At 45.5% G+C, this 17,099-nt stretch overlaps 1 protein-coding gene across 7 annotated transcripts in view; it reads right to left on the reverse strand.

Annotated features, from left to right (window-relative positions):
- Positions 1-635: 635 nt before the first annotated feature.
- The window catches only part of LOC139264463 (ATP-dependent translocase ABCB1-like), a 276,998-nt gene continuing 260,534 nt past the window's right edge, over positions 636-17,099 (reverse strand). For all 7 annotated transcript variants that reach the window (XM_070880982.1, XM_070880981.1, XM_070880983.1 and 4 more), the window contains 2 exons: positions 8,680-8,826; positions 636-2,822 (listed from right to left, as the gene is read on the reverse strand). In XM_070880982.1, coding sequence (XP_070737083.1) covers positions 2,625-2,822; positions 8,680-8,826 — 345 coding nt within the window. In that variant the 3' untranslated portion in view covers positions 636-2,624. The remainder of the gene's footprint in view (positions 2,823-8,679; positions 8,827-17,099) is intronic.

A 17,099-nucleotide genomic window follows, 5' to 3' on the forward strand; every position in this document is an offset into this window, starting at 1 on the left:
GGCTGAGTAATCCCTTGAGTAAAGAAGATAAAGGGGTGATCAAACTGAGCTGTTTAAGATACATAAAGGATTTGATAAGCTATTTCCTCTAGTGGGGGAGTCCAGAACAGGGAGGCATAACCTTAAAATTAGAGTTAGGTCATTTAAGGATGATGTCTGCAAGCATTTCTTCACATAAAGTGGAAATCTGGAACTCTCTCCCTATAAAGCTTCTGAGGCTAGGTCAATTGAAAATGTCAAAACTGAGACTGATAGTCTTTTTCTTAGGCAAAGGTATTAAGGGATATGGAACCAAGTTATGTAAATGGAGATAAGATACAAATCAGCCATGACCTAATTAAATGGCAGGACAGTCTCGAGGGAGCGAATGGCCTACTCCGAATCCTATGTTCCAATGAGTTCAAATTAATAGCAGCAACAATGAGTGTGAACGGTCACTGCAATGTCAAATTATCTTTCAGTGTCTCAGGATGTAGGTTTCAGATACTGTGTCTGAAATCTGACACACACCTCTCCTGTAAATGTTACCCATTTAAAGCAAGTTTCAAGACATTTTAAAATAACTCATATTCTAACTGTGGAAAACCATCAAAAAATTCTGAAATTAACCACCATAAACTGATAATAGTCAAACCTTGATTACATTGAAATATTTTATTGTTCATTTGTGCTATAGAGCTAAAAGGAAGCAGTGGATATTTGTGCCTAATGCACAGCCCACCTGCCCATAACCTTACTGTTGCATGATACGATTACTGAATGCGGTACATAGATCCCAATAAAGGTCCAACATTTCGTCAAAGGATTCAGTGCACTTCCTGGGAATCTGAGTAATTAGTAATTTGTCTGATCATTACAGATCAATGAGGTCTTTTATTACATGCTTCAAGTAGATTTAAAGGAACCATTAGTAAAGAATAACATCATTTGTTTCCAAAGCAGCAAGTGGTTTGCCTTGAGAAAACTGGATTTTTTAACTGATTGGGGTAACAGATAATTGAGTCCTGATTTTCCCCTAGCATTCTTCCCATATTCAGGCAGAATGGGAGTGGGAAATTGGCTGGGAGCCATTCCACTGGCTCGTCTCTGATCAATGTCACTTCCAGGATTTGCTGCCAGCAGTGATGGCGGCCATTAAATATGTCTGCCCAAGCATGGGTTGAGTATTCAAATAGCATAGTAATGATGGAGGGATGTTCACCATACTAATGTTGGGCACAAAGAATGCCAGTGTGTTTCTGGCATCCAAAGTTGCTGTGGCATGTGGGAGAAGATTTAAATTTTGAAACGTCCCGTTAAGCAGTGCAATTGATTTCCGGGCAATTGATTACAGGCTACAATCTGTGAGTCCTCCTCTTCCTCAGCACCCGCAGGCAATTGGCTCTGGTCTACTGCTCCAGGTGCCTGAGGCCTACAGTGGCCATTTTCCATCCTTCCTCCTTCCTGCGGCGGGCTCCCTGGTGCAGTTGGGAACCCTGCCACAATTATTTAAATTAGGCTGACCCCAAAAATTCATGCGGTTTCCAACAAAGACAAAAATCCTACCTTTGATGGCTACAGTAACTGTGCCCTAAATTATATAGAAGTGCAATAGGAGGCATGTGCTTTATTAGATACATCAGCACGTACAACCTTTTAAAGAAAACATACTGACTGACTGCAGCTTTCTTGGTTTATATATTGGAGGCAACTTTCACCTTAGTGACCTTATATCAATGTGCAGTTAAAACTATTTTGCTTCAATCCAAAATTGGCTGTATTACTGCATACAAATAATCATGTAATTTTATTGAATGACCTGGGCTATACTATAGATCACCCACCCATTGAAGAATCTGGTTTCTACATCAGGTGGCCAATCCACGCCATCGGATTACCGCCCAGGCCGCGAAGGTGGAAATTACCCCATATTCTCTTTACTATATTGTAGCATATATAGCATAATCAGTTCCTAATGCAGACTAATGTGACATTGTATTATACAAAATATTTTAAAAATCACTTATGAGCTGGTGATATACAATTAGGTCTCCAGTTACTAGCAGAGCAAACATTTGAATGAAATATTAATGCACAATCCAAGTTCAGTATCAGACACTGTCAAACTCACTTCGTAAAAGCTATTCATAATATTACCCTTTGATTGTCTAAAGCTGCAGCTATCAATCGCAGACTATTATCCCAGAGTGTGTTGCACTGTTGGTAGATTGAAGTTATACTGCTAGCTGTTCATCAGTGTGTTGCAGAGGTAAGCAACAAAAGAGCACAGGGCATGCATGCATGGATGCATTGCATTCTGTGCTTCATGAAGGCAATTCTAATGCTATGTCAGTGTAAGTTTTTTCCCAAAAAACAAAACATTGAAAAGGAAGTTTAAGAGGTCTGTAGGAGGTCCACAGGATTGCCTGAGCATTTTTAAAATGTGGCACATGTTGTGAATTCAAACTGGTATGTAACTACTTTGCAGAGGTGATCTCATACCTTACAGCTTTAGTTTGCTTGGTAGTCAGATGAAGAGCTAACTCCCAAAATATACCATCACTTTTCCATCAGTGTGTAGTTAAAACCACTTTGCTTCAATACAAAAGTGGCTGTATTACTGTATACAAAATAAAGGTGTCATTTTATTGAATGACCTGGGCATTTACTAGATTATAGTAAGCCCCATGGTTTGCAAGCAGCTGCTCATGTGTTCCCCGTTCTATGACTTTTCCATTGTCAATAACAGCTATCACATCAGCATTCTGTACTGTCGTCAGACGGTGCGCAATTACCACACAGGTCCTCCCTTCCTTTGCTTTGTCAAGAGCCTCCTGAACAACCTGAAAAAGAAAGCATTTTGCTTTAAAAGGAGCTAATTTAATAACTCAGACTTCTATTATTTTCCATTTTGGTTGTTGACAAAAGTTTATTTATACAGAAGATTTATTTTTATTTATGTATGTTTGTTCTGTAATAGAGTCTTGGCTTCATTATGTATATTTGGGATGATACACTAACACAAATTCCAGTTGAATTAGAACTTATAGAAGTAGGAAAGTCTGGAGGGACCTTTATAATGGTCTCCTAATGTCTGTGTTTAAAAAAAATTCAAATATTTCTTGATACCACTACTCTGAAGTTTCTTGGGATGTTTTATTACATTAAAGGTGCTATATAAATGCAAGTTGTTCTTGATACATTTTTAAAAAGCAAGCAACAACTTGTATCTTTAATTTATATAACACCCAGCATAGGAAAATATTCCAGGGTGCTTCACAGAGGAATGAAAGGATGGCTGCCAAAGCTTTGTGGGAAAGTTAGGAGAGGTAACTTCAAGCTTGGTCTGAGTAATAGGCTTGAGAAGTTTTTATAAGTGAAGAAAGGGGGGGAGGGTGAGGTAGAGAAGGGCTTAGAGAGGAAGCTGTAGAAAGTAGGGTAGAGACGGCTAAAGTCTCTGTCGTGAAAGTGGAGTAGAGAGGGGGAAGATGCCCCTCCAAAGTCAGAGGTACTGAAGACATTAGAAGGCAGGCAAGGCTGAAGATGGTTGCAGAGATAAAATGGGAGAGGGATATGAAGATAAGGATTAGAATTTTAAATGATGAATTAGGGGTAGGCAGGGACGGATTAACCATGGGGCGGACGGGGCTGCAGCCCCAGGCCCACCAAAGAACATAGGCCCACCAAATAAATGTAGGAAAAAAATATAAGGCCTCTCAAATAGGCTGAATAGAATAGACAATAAGAGAGGAAAAACAAGACCGAGGAAAATATTGTTTATTGGCCTAACGTGTACATACCTATTTTTGCAGCGACAAGGGGCTCAATTTTGGCCCACCCCTTTTTTCAGTGCACTTACTGGAGATGCGCCACTGTTTTCTGTTCAGAAGTGCGACGAAAAAATTCCTCACCTCTTTGGCCACTGTCTGGCCTCTCCCCGGTCGTCACGCAGCGTGACCAGTCAAGTCGGGGGCAGAGCCATCGTCCTGCACTGAAAACAGTGCCAGGACGTCTGCACATGCACATTGGAGCTGGGTCGCGATGTCCGCGCATACGCAGTAGCGCCGAAATTTGGCAATCGGCCATTTTTAAAAGGAATTGTAGCTGCTTGTGTTTTGCTGTCCGGTGAGTTTGCTTCCTGCAGCGTGTGTGTGCTCCGATATCGGCAGTTCCTGCCCCTATCCCTGGCTGAGTGGTCTCCCAGTCGTCCCGCACCTTTCCCAGGCTGAGTGGCCTCCCACACCGGCCGGCCCACTGCCTTTCCAGACTGAGTTTTCAGATGAAGGTTAGACTTCTGTTTTTTATTTGTTATTGAATGCGTATTACTTTTTATGCTTTGTCTAGTGCTTTGTAAGTCTTGGTGCTTTAGGTGCGAGTCCTCTCCGCTTCTCTTCCCGGGCCAAATGGCCTCCAATGTACCTACCTGCACTGATTTCGTAATTCTCCACAAGGGTTTTCTGAAGTGGCCACTTATGCTGGCCTAAGTAGATTTGGAGTAACAATTAGCTGGCCAAAGTGGCCTAAATGGCCAAAACTGGCGTAGGTGGCTGGTAACGCCCCCTTTTGAGAAAAAAAATCGTAACTAACTCACTTACACTGGTGCAAATTGAATGTGCAAAATGGAGATTTTTAAGATATCATAATATATTATCATATACATCCACCGTAGTAATTTGTTATTTAGATTTATGCATTTGATGTATATGCTTTCAATGTTGAATATACTGGCGTATGTTTTCATACTCAGAATCAGAATCATATGCGAAATGTAATGAACATGAACAAACATAACTAGAGGCCCATTTGGATCAGTTTGCCTCAGGCCCATCAGGCCCTTAATCCAGCCCTGGGGGTAGGGAGCCAGTGCAGTGCATCAGTGAATTTCTACCCAAATTGATACCTGTATTTCAATTTTAGTTTTGTAAGGACTCCATCCATCACTCCAGTAACTTAATTTACTAAAATACATATGTACTGTAGCACCTCTGTTAATTTCAATGATGGCTACAAATACGTACTGGTCTGAGAACTAATCAACAGTAGTCCAACCTCTGGTCAATATGCTATTGATGATACAGATTTCTGAACCAGAACTTTGTTTTCCAAGGATTATGTGACTCTGGAAGAGGTCCAGGCCAATCTGATGTAGTGGGATGCACTGAAAGGTTGTGGTGGGAAATATGGAGATTATCTGATCATATATCTTAATGTTAGAGTTTGTGGGACTTTGCTGTGTGCCCCTTTAAAAAAAAGTAATGCCCCTATTTAAAAAAGGAGGCAGACAAAAACCAGGAAACTATAGACCAGTTAGCCTAACATCTGTGGTTGGGAAAATGTTGGAGTCCATTATTAAAGAAGCACTAGCAGGACATTTGGAAAAGCAAAATTTGGTCAGGTAGAGTCAGCCTGGATTTATGAAGGGGAAGTCATGCTTGACAAATTTGCTGGAATTCTTTGAGGATGTAATGAAAAGGGTGGATAAAGGGAAGCCAGTGGATGTGGTGTATTTGGACTTCCAGAAGGCATTTGACAAGGTACCAATTAAAAGGTTACTGCAAAAGCTAAAAGTTCAAGGAGTTGGGGGTAATATATTAGCAAGGATAGAGGATTGGCTAATGAATAGAAAACAGAGAGTCGGGATAAATGATTCATTCTCTGGTTGGCAATCAGTAACCAGTGGGGTGCCGCAGGGATCATTGCTGGGACCCCAACTATTTACAATCTATATTAATGACTTGGAAGAAGGGACCGAGTGTAACAAAGCCAAGTTTGCTGACGATACAAAAATGGGAGGAAAAGCAATGTATGAGGAGGACACAAAAAATCTGCAAAAGGACATAGACAGGCTAAGTGAGTGAGCAAAAATTTGGCAGATGGATTATAATGTTGGAAAGTGTGAGGTCATGCACTTTGGCAGAAAAAAAATCAAAGAGCAAGTTATTATATAAATGGAGAAAAATTGCAAAGTGCTGCAGTACAGTGGGACCTGGGGGTACTTGTGCATGAAACACAAAAGGTTAGTATGCATGTGCAGCAAGTGATCAGGAAGACCAATGGAATCTTGGCCTTGATTGCAAAGGGGATGAAGTATAAAAGCAGGGAAGTCTTGCTACAGTTATACAGGGTATTGGTGGGGCCACACCTAGTGTGACTGAACCAATACCTTTTGACCCAGAGATGAGAGCACTGGTTGGTAGGACTCAGATGCAACTGGTGTTAGGGTTGTCAACTCTGGTTTGGACATATTCCTGGAGGTTTCATCATGTGACCTCTTGCCTCCAACCACCCCATCCAATCAAACAGAACTTTATTTTCCCACCGCCAATATTTTTATAATTAATAAACAAAATGTTTAAAGAAAATGGAAAGAATACACAATGTAATTTAATAGCTCTATGATTTTTTTCCCTGGGTTGCTTGCAGCTGTGTCAAGAAGATTCATTTTTAATTCCTGGAGACTTGGGTTGGCAACCCGAACAAATTCTATTTTTCTATCTACAATCCTGTTTTGTTGCAGTCTTCTGTGCAGAAATCTAATAGTACGCTATAATTAACTGCTCCGAGTCTCTCCAGCAACTGAATGCATTCCTATAAAAGAAACTTATCAGGTTTCAATCACCACTCCTAGTCGACATTAACATTCCTGAATGAGGAGGTATTTTTTTATTATGATAATCTGGCGTCACTGTACAAACCTTGTGGAATACTGAGAACATTTTAGGTGAGAATATTTCATTTGCGCAGGTTTTCTTGAGATTAACTACTTCTTTCACTGTTTCTTAATAGGATGCTGAGTGAAGATTGTTCTTTGTAAGAGACCTCTTCAGTCGAATGCAAATTTGTTTTTACATTGTATGTGAACCGTACTAACGGCACTTTATTCCCAAATCTTGTGTCTTGGTGCCAGCTGCAAGCCAAATGTAAAATTGTCAGTGCATGCTAAAACCAGCTGCTGAGACAGACTACTTTTTAAGCATGATTCCTGCGCTGCCTGTTTTAGCAAGTTCCATCAGTTTAACATTTGGCTTGCAGCTGGCTGCACAAGTCTAATGCTTCGGGATCCAGTGGCACTAGTGAAAGTCTCACACAATGCAGATGTCGCCTCATCCTTTAACTCGGATGCTGGGTCACTGGCATCACAAACACCCCGTTGACACAATAGAAAAGCAGCTGGTATTAAATTTATCAAACTGTGTATTTAAGACTGCCATGTACTTACACCAACAACTTGCATTTATATAGTACCTTAAACGTAGTAAACATTTTCCAAAGCACTTCACAGAAGCGTTATCTGACAAAATTTGATACCAAGCCAAATTAGGCCAGGTGACCAAAAGCTTGGTCAAAGAGATAGATTTTAAGAAGCAACTTAAAAGAGGTAGGAAAGCAGAGAGTTTAGGGAGGGAATTCCAAAGCTTAGGGCCTAGGCAGCTGAAGGCACGACTGCCAATGGGGAATGTGCAAGAGTCCAAAATTAGAGGAGCGCAGAGATCTCGGAGGGTTATAGGGCTAGAGGTTACAGAGATAGGGAGGGGCGAGCCCATAGAAGAATGTGAACAAACGGATGAGAATTTTTGCTGGACTGGGAGCCATTGTAAGTCAACAAGCACAGGAATCATGGGTGCGTGGACTTGGTGCAAGTTAGGATAAGATCAGCAGAGCTTTGGATGAGCTCAAGGTTATGAAAGGGTGGAAGGTGGGAGACCGGTCAGGAGAGCATTAGAATAATTAAGTCTGGATGTAACCAAGGTATGGATGAGGGTTTGAGCAGCAGTCAGTCAGCCAGCTGATCAAAAATCAGATGTTGGAAATCTGAAACAGAAATGGAAATGGTGGAAACACTCAGCAGATCAGTCAACATTTGTGGAGAGAACAGATAAATTAAGACTTTAGGGGGCCGAAATTGTCCACCGCTGGAAATGTTTTTTTTGTGTTTTTACCAGCACAGTGGATGCGGTGGGCTCTTGAGCTAAATTCCGCTCTTTGGCTTTTTTTTCCGGTGGACCGGATGTCGGTCATAATGGAGGCGGTGGTGAGCACACTAGAGGGATGGACGTTGGGGGCGGGCGGAATGGCCGCCGCTGTCAGTCATCAGCATAATGCTGCTGACATCATCGCGGCGCAGCGTCACTACGGCTCTCCCCTTCACTTAAAGGGGAAAGCCTGCGCGATTGTTTAATTTTGCTTCACTGGGCCACCTGGGAGGGTTTCGCCCAGGTCAGCGGCCAAGAGGGGATGCCAGGTTTCCTGTTGGCATCCCAGCCAAACCTGGACTGGCAGAAAAAAAGCAACTTTTGGCACCGTGAGCAAGATTTATTTGGTGGAATTTCGCCATTGGGGGGGATCATCATATGATGCACTTAGATGGATCGGCAACAGCGGAGCGGTAGTGGGTGGGGGCGGATCACCGCCGGGATACCGCAGGAGTGGAATTAAAAAATGGCGGCCATTACACGAAAAATTAGTGGCCTTTGCACTCCGCAGCATGGCCGCCGATTTCCGGCTGTAACAGGCCTTAAGAGAAGGGGCAATTTCGCCCCTAGGTGTAGAACTGATGAAGGGTCTACACCTGAAAATTAACTCATCTGTTCTCTCCACAGATGCTGACTGATTTGCTGAGTGATTCCACCATTTTCCTTTTCTGTTTCACATTTTCAGCATCTGATTTTTTTTGCCTTTTGTTTAAGAATGAGATCTTACCTTTTCGCTTTCTGTATCAAGTGCAGACGTCGCCTCATCTAGGAGCAGAATCTTTGGCTCCCGTATGAGGGCTCTTGCGATAGCTACTCGTTGCTTTTGTCCACCAGAAAGCTGAGTCCCTTTTTCCCCAACTCTAGTGTTGTAGTTCTAATTATGAAAAGAATCACAATAAAATGATAGTCCAAAATGCATACAAAATGCACAGTACTTGAGTAGATGTCAAGTGCTATTAAGCTTAAAATAATTTTGATGCCACTCGTCTTTCATCTAAGCTATTGTCACAAGGTAAAGGATCACTGTCTTGTGCAAAAATAGAAAATGCATTTCCTGTTTTTATTTTGGATCTCCAGCAGTTGCGACCATTTTAACCTCTGTTGCTTTAAGCAAAAGCTTCCATCTTAAACTATCTTCGTATCTGAGAAAGGTCATACATGCCTTAGAGACGGTGCAACAAAGGTTGACCAGATTGATCCCTGGGATCAGAGGGTTGTCCTGTGCGGAAAGATTGTGTAGATTGCGCCTATCGTCTCTGGAGTTTAGAAGAATGAGTGGTTCTCTCATTGAAACATATAAGATTCTGAGGGAGATTGACAGGGTAGATGCTGAGAGGTTGTTTCTCCTGGCTGGAGAGACCAGAACTAGGGGCCACAGTCTCAGGATAAGGGGTCAGCCATTTAAGATAGAGATGAGGAAGAAGTTCTTCACTCAGAGGGTTGTGAATCTTTGGAATTCTCTACCCCAAAGGGCTGTAGATACTGAGGCATTGGGGCCGAATGTGGTTAAGGCCTCCGCCCGCACAAGTGCCGCCCAAAGGGCCGCCAATGGCTGCCGAGGTACCGGACGGTACTTTCGCGGGGTTTTCATCGCCGAGGTCCTCGAAGGTCAGCGGGCGGCAAATGAATGGCGTACACCGTCAATCTGGGCAGCAGCGGGCGGGAGGTCTCATTCTCGGCGGCAGAGGCGCTTGCCGCCCAAGTGCCGCCAAGGATGAAGTCAGGCCCATGGAGGGTCAAAGACCTAAAAATAAAAATCATCAACCAAAAAAAAACATCTGAGGACCTGTAGGGGACCCCAACCAGGTAAGTATCTGTAAAGAAATAATTTAAAAACATTCCACTTCCCTTTTTTACAGGATCTTGATACTTACTGTTGAGGACAGATCAACCTCCATGCAGCGGTCCTGCCGCCGACTCCGGTGACTCCTGCCCGCACCAATCTGGCAGCTCGGGGAGTCTACTTTCACGCATCGGCCATTCACTGGCGTCGGCAGATGCTTCCCGGCAGCTCTCCCCTCCCGCCCACTCCAGGCCATGTTGAAAGTGGCACTGGGTGGATATTGCAGAGGAATGCCAGTGGCAGTGGGCGGTAATCAATTTTGGCCCCATTGAGTGTATTCAAGGCTGAGATAGATAGATTTTTGGTCTCTATGGGAATCAAAGGATATGCAAATAGGGTAGGAAAGTGGAGTTGAGGTCAAAGATCAGCCACGATCTTATTGAATGGCAGAGCAGGCTCGAAGGGCTGTATGACTCACTCCTGCTCCTAATTCTTATGGTCTTAGAACTTCTCCTGAGTTGCTTTTGCCTGATATTTAATAGCACAAATGCTTGACACAACACAAACAAATTGGTTGGGGTAAAATTCAATTATATACAAAAATGGGTGTGTGGATCGCAATGCGTGATTGGCCCCCGCCAGTTTAAAGTAATGCAGACAGCACGCAAACTTTGTGCTGTCTGCTAATTACCGTGATTGCTGTGTTCAGCCAAGCGCTGGGCGTGCTGCTGAGTGATTGAGCGTTCAGCAGGGGGCCGAAGGTCGTGCGAGGCTAGCTCTATTTAAAGCTGGCCTCCACATCTGAAAGGCAGTCTGCACCTCTTAAAGCTGAGGTGCTTTCTGCATTCAGTAGCTGCTGCAACTGCTTGTGAAGGCAACAGGGCAGAGAAAGGGCACCAAGTATCTCAGACACAGCACTAGAGGCCTTCGTATAGGAAGTAGAAAGGAGGAGACAAATCCTCTACCCACAGGTGGCCAGAAGGCCCTCTAGACGCATGAGAGAAGGCAATAGGAGCAGATAGCCAAAGCAGTCACTGCCTGAAGTATTGCCCGGAGGACCTGGATCCAGTGCTGAAAGAAGTTCAATGACCTCACACGAGTGGTCAAGGACAGTGAATGCATCTTCAAAAACTATTTCTGACCAACTGCACCAGCCTCACACATTGCTCAATGCACGACACATCCATCACTCACCTACCAACAATCTTTATCAATCACGACTTATACCTCACATTCATATCTTCCCCTCATCCTCACACACTTACCACTGCTGTAAGCCTCACACCCACATCTCACACCTTGCACACACTGCCAGCTATTCAACATGACAGGCACATCACCCAAACGCATTGCACCACACTCACTGACAGACTTCCCTCTCTCTTGCAGGGCTCATAACCACATGCAGCAGCGGGTGATGGGTAAGCCTGCATATCGTTAGCCAGCTGGAGGAGATGGTACTTGATATTATTGGAGGCCTGTGGTGAGCGGCGAGGCTGAAACCACTGAAGATGATGATATGGCTTATACCTAATTCTCCTTCTCACATCCCACTTTTCAATCATCCAACAATCTCTTCTCATTTATACTCTGATGATGGGTGTAAGCATGCATCTTAGAGAATAGTAGAGGCGGGATCTGCAAGTGGTGCATTGGTAGGCTTCCAGAGAGCCTGTTGTCACTATCGAAGAGCATGGAGGAGTCCGGCACCAACTTTGCACAGGGCTTTGCGCAGAGCTTGGAGCCCATAATTTCCAGAATAGAAGTGATGGGCAACTCCAGTAGCGCATTTGTGGACCCAACCATGATGGTTGATGGCTGATGTCTCATTACAACACAAGTGGAAGTGACTCATTTGTGTGTGCTGCAGCGGAAGCTCAGAATTCTGTTATGCAAGCTCAGACTGTTCTCATGCAGGCTCAGCTTGCTACCATGCAAGCTCAGTTTTTTGCCATCATGGCTGCATGTACCAGTGTGGAAAGGGGCTTGCAGGATGTCACACCAGACCAGCAATCTGTCCTTAACAGGTTACTAGGATTGCTGAGGCACTGCCCCGGGGGAGTGGCAGTGGCTCCGTGGATCACGAACCTACTCTCCTCTCTTAAGACAACAGCATTCGTTCTCCCACCATTGCCACTCCGCCCGAGCCTTTGCTGTTGCCTGCCAGCCAGCCAGCTCAGATTTCTGCTGCCCATGCTGAGGTGGTGCAGCCCACAGCCAGGCCTTCTCGGCCCAGAGCTGCTCAAGATCGTCCTGCAAGGACATCTGCAGTCTCGCCCACTGAAAGTAAGCAGCCATGCTGCAACCACTGGGGAAGAACTTCATAGGAACACTAGAACAGGAAAAAGGCACATGTAAAACAAGCACTAAGGGAATACATGAGGGTGATTAGTTGACTTTGTTCTGTAATATTGGATTGATTGATTTATAAATTTGGTTTGGAATGTTGGTTTTGTAGTGGCTTTCATTTCAGCATTGTGGCCAAGAGGAGGCTGTTTGGTGACAGAGGGATGGTAAAGTGGAGAAGTGTTGAGCAATGGGGATCTGGGGTTTCATTCAGGGGAACTGGAGTCTGAGGAGGCACTCATGGACAGTCTGTCCAGAACAGAGATGTGTAGGCTGCCTAATCTCTTCCTCCTCCTCCTCATGAGGTGTTTGTGGAACCCGTGGTGGCAAGTGTTGCACCTTCATGATGACCAAATTGTGGAGGCTGCAGCAGACCGCAACGAATTGGACACCCATTCTGGCGAGTACAGGAGGGCTCCTCCAGATCGGTCAAGGAAACAGAACTGTTGCTTCAGCACGCCGATGGTCTGCTTGCTGATGATCCTCGTGGCAGCATGGCTCTCATTATATTATTCTTGGCCACAAGTGGTGGTGTTGCCAGGTATAGAGCCCTCGTCTCTGAGCAGCCACTCTCGGGTTCGATGTGGTGGGTGGAAGATTGCTGGTACAGCGGACTGGCACAGGGTGAACACATCATGACTGCTGCCAGAATAGCGGACATTCACCAGCATAATGCGCTGATGTGATTGCATACACCTGCACATTAAGTGAGTGGAACCCTATGTGGTTACAGAACATCTCACCATTGAGATGTGGCACCCGCAAAGCCATGTGTGCATTGCATTGGAGGCTGTTCAGAAAAGGTTCACTATGTTGATTCTGGAGATGAGGGGGTTGATTATGAAGATAGGTCAAGCAGGTCAAGCCTATACACATTGGAGTTCAGAAGAATGAGAGGTGATCTTATTAAAACATAAGATAATGAGGGGGCTCGACAAGGTTGACGCAGAGGGGATATTTCCACTAATAAGGTAAACTAAAACCAGGGGACTCTGGGCTAAATTTTACACTTTTGTGCAGATCGCCCAAAAATGGGCGATATTTCTGGCGTGGGTGGTAAAAATGGGTTTTCAGATCACCGGCTTGTTGCTCATTCTCAAAGTCCCTAGTCTCCATTTTTGAAATTGGGCGCGACCGCAAGCAATATGAAATGGGCGGAAGCGTTAAATCTCTCTGACCTTCTGCCGTAAAGTGTCGCGTCCTTAGCAATGGCATGGCAACGCTCGAGTCCTGCGATTCAGGAGGTCAAGGGTCATCATGACATGCGAAGAAGAGGAGACAGAGAGAGAGGGAGCTGAGAGGGACTGAAGGCGTGTGTGGGTGTGGTGTGGCTGCTTTAGGAGGAAGGAGGGAGAGTTTAGAGTTTTAGAGCAAATAGGGAAAGAAAAATTAGCTGTTACCAGCCAGATATTTGCCCGAATTTAGCCTATAATGGAGGGAGAGGAAGAGGCGCCACAGCACACTGTGGAGATTGACGCTGGCGAGAGCAGTGAGCTGGGAGAGGAGCACATTGGAGGGCACAAAAGAGTGAAGAGGTTGTTGGATTAGGCAAATGCCTCCCTCCTGCAGGTGGTTGAGTCACGCTGGGGTGATTTCACCAAGGGAGGACGTGGGAAGCCCACCCCAAAGGCCTACCAGAAGATATGGGCTGAGATAGCAGAGATGGTCTGGTCGGCGACCAACGAGGTGCGTGAGGGCAACCAATGCCGCAAACGATGGAACAACCTTGTGGGATCTGCAAGAGTAAGTATTACATTTACTTACATGTACTTATGTATTTATATAATTTGAGTTGTAACAGTCATGAGTGACCATCAGCAGATGTGAGGTCATTCACTTTTACCGGGAATTTTGTAGTCAAAGCCGATGCACATCTTTAGGTAAAGAATGATAATTATCACAATAATCATAATTACATCTGTCGGTTATGTGTTGCATCAGTCTCTGTGACAGTACCTAGCAATGATATCATGCAATGATCTCATGCCATGTCGTCCTGTGACCTTTTACAGAAGAAGCTATCAACGATGCAGTCCGTGCAGAGGTGAACGGGCGGGAGGGCCACCTGTCATCAGCGACATCACTGAGATGGCGGAGCAGGTGCTCACACTCGTGGGGAAGCACCCCCGGACAGCCACGCAAGCATCTGTAGACCCTGAAGTGATGCCATGTGAGTAAAGCTTATACCATTGTGTGATGTAAAGTCAATAGATGCCACACCCACTCATATCCGAACAATCATATATGATAGATGATTTATAAAATTGTCCTATAAATAATGCTGGTCTAATAAAAATGATAGCAATGCAGAATGTGTTGATGGTCATGAAATGTGATGTCTGTGATGACTTTGATAGTGGTGGTGCTTTATCAAATATACACACATATGCTGTGTGTAGCGCTGGACTCACCTTGTGACCCTAGCACCCTCTTCTCCTCTAATAACCTCATTTGTGTTTTGCAGCTCAGCCAGCAGCGCGGCCCCAGGCCAGACCACAGAGGCCAGAAGATGGGGGCGCGGGACCAGACTCATCGGACGATCCTCCATCTGGTGCTGAGGAGATGCGATTCTCGCCCATCAATCCGCTGGGTCTGTTCTCTACGGATGAGAGCGTGGACTTCGAGGAACCTGTATAGCCATGCTCCAGAAGTCATTCCACTCCAATGCCATCTAGTGCTCCTCCGGTCTTTCCAGCCTCCACTCTGGAGGTACCGGCACCAAGCACCTCGCCGCAGGGCACCCCATTTGTCCCCATTCATGGACGCAGTAAGTCTGGTCTACCAGTGCCACATGACAGCGGAGAGATGGTACAGTTGTCCAGGAGGACTGTAGATATTGGTGACCAGATTCTCGAAGCATTGGGGGGCATATCCCGACAGTAGGCCACCATGACTGAGTACGTTCCGTGGATAGCGGAGGCCCTGGAGGCGATAGCCAGGAACACTGCTGGCACAGGTCTCCCAGTGGTCCCAGAGCGCGGCACTTCACCCCCAGGTTCCGCACCACCACTGCGAATGACAGATGAGAGCAAGGAACAAGATCCTGCTTCTGGATCAGGGAATGTTCCCCCCTCGGCACCTCTCGCTCCCGTACCCGTCCAATCGCCGCCTCTGTCTTCATCCCCTCCAATGAGGCACCGCCTGAGGAGCTCTTCGGCCAGGCGGTGTGGAGCAAGGAGGGGAAGGGGTAGAGGTGGGGAGAAGAAGGGGAGGGGGGAAGGAAAGTGAGGTGCATGTCCGCAGGTGATAGCTGTGTTATATGTCCATCTAGGTGCATGCAATTTGTTGTAATGTATGAGGGGAAGAGACCACCCTCCTGCTTTACATTTGTATTCTGTGTTGCTGGACATGTTGACCATTTGATTGATGTCAATGGTCGAAAATTGGGGCGTGGGCGGGGGCGGAGTGTTTTTAGCTGTGATACTTATGATTTCAGACCAATGTTGCTAGAATTTTTTTTATTCAACCTAACCTTGTTGAGCTTGTCTCAGATAGCTGGACTGTTACACACTGGTAATTCCTTAACATGAAAGGGTTAAATAAAACTTAAACTTTAATCAACTTAAACTTTAAGTGGCACCAAGGTGATGGCCATCATTGATGTCTGAGCTGCACACACACAGCAGTGTATCAGCGTTGTCACTCACAGCAACGTTTATTCAGGCAAATCGTTCAGTTATGTGCTCCTGACGGAAGAGTCTTGCAGCTATGTAGCCACGGCCTGGCCCTTTCCTGCGGTCTGGAGAAGGGCGTGGGCATGGTTGCATAGCCAGCCTGATTGTCTGGCCCTAGGTCAGTGTCCAGCCCCTCATCCTCCTCTTCCTCTCTCTCCTGAGTTGGAGCATCAGTCCCTTCTGGCAATTCTTGTCCCCTCCTGATAGCCAGGTTGTGCAGCATGGAGCACATGACCACGAATTTAGCTACTTGCTCAGGGTTGTATTGTAGCTCCCCTCCTGAGTGATCCAGGTATCTAAAGTGCTGCTTAAGCACAGTTATTGTTTTCTGGACCACATTGCGTGTGTCTCTGTGGCTCTGGTTGTATTGTTCTCGACCTCGGTGCGGGTGACACGCAGAGGGGTCATCAGCCAGGTGTCTAGGCCATATCGGTTGTCACCAAGCATCCAGCATTGTCCTTGTGGCTGACTCTTAAACATGTCAGAGACAGCGCTCTCACGCAGGATGTGAGCCTCATCGAAGCTGCCCGGATATTTGGCATTCACTGCCATTATGATCTGGTTGTGGTCGACAACTAGTTGGACCTTCAGGGAGTGAAATTCTTTTCTGTTATGAAAAAGCTCTGGGTCCTGAGAAGGTGCCCGCATGGCGATGAGTGCACTGTATTGCTCTCTGCACCTTGGGGAAGTTAGCAATGCGATAGAATGCTGCAGCCTGTCAGTCTGAGTCTCCGTGGTCATGGGGAAGCTGATAAAGTTCATCTTACGCACGTACAGGGCCTCCGTGACCTGTCTAATGTAGCGATGTGTGGCATGGTGAGACAGAAGGGAAATCTCGACCGTGGAGTCCCGAAAGAAACTGGACGTGTAGAAAGACAGTGCCGCGGTGACCTTGACCTCGACCGACACTGATGTCCTGATGGCAGGCTGCATATGTGGCCTGTTGAGCTCACATATTTCATTGATCACCACTTTGTGGAAGCGCAGTCTCTGAAGGCAGATGTGCTCGGACACGTTGAGGTAAGACCTCTTCTCTCGATAAGTGCAGGGTGTGTATGGTCTGGACCTCCTCCTCATTCTGGCATGTCTTAAATTGGGCAGTTAATGATGTGCAACAGATATTGAGCCATTTACACTCTGCACCATCTGTGTATTAATCAATGCAGGCTGAGAAATTGCTGGCTCCATTGTAATGAAAGTATAATAGCGGTTGATCAGAAGCAATAATTTCCTCACTAAAATACACCTACAGTAAAACCCCAATAGTCCAGAGTCTGAAAATATGTCTGTTGAGATGGTCACTTCAAATGAGAAGCGAACTCCAGAGTCAATCCAAACTACCCC

This window comes from Pristiophorus japonicus, chromosome 5 (genome assembly GCF_044704955.1).
Source record: "Pristiophorus japonicus isolate sPriJap1 chromosome 5, sPriJap1.hap1, whole genome shotgun sequence".
NCBI lineage: Eukaryota > Metazoa > Chordata > Chondrichthyes > Pristiophoridae > Pristiophorus > Pristiophorus japonicus.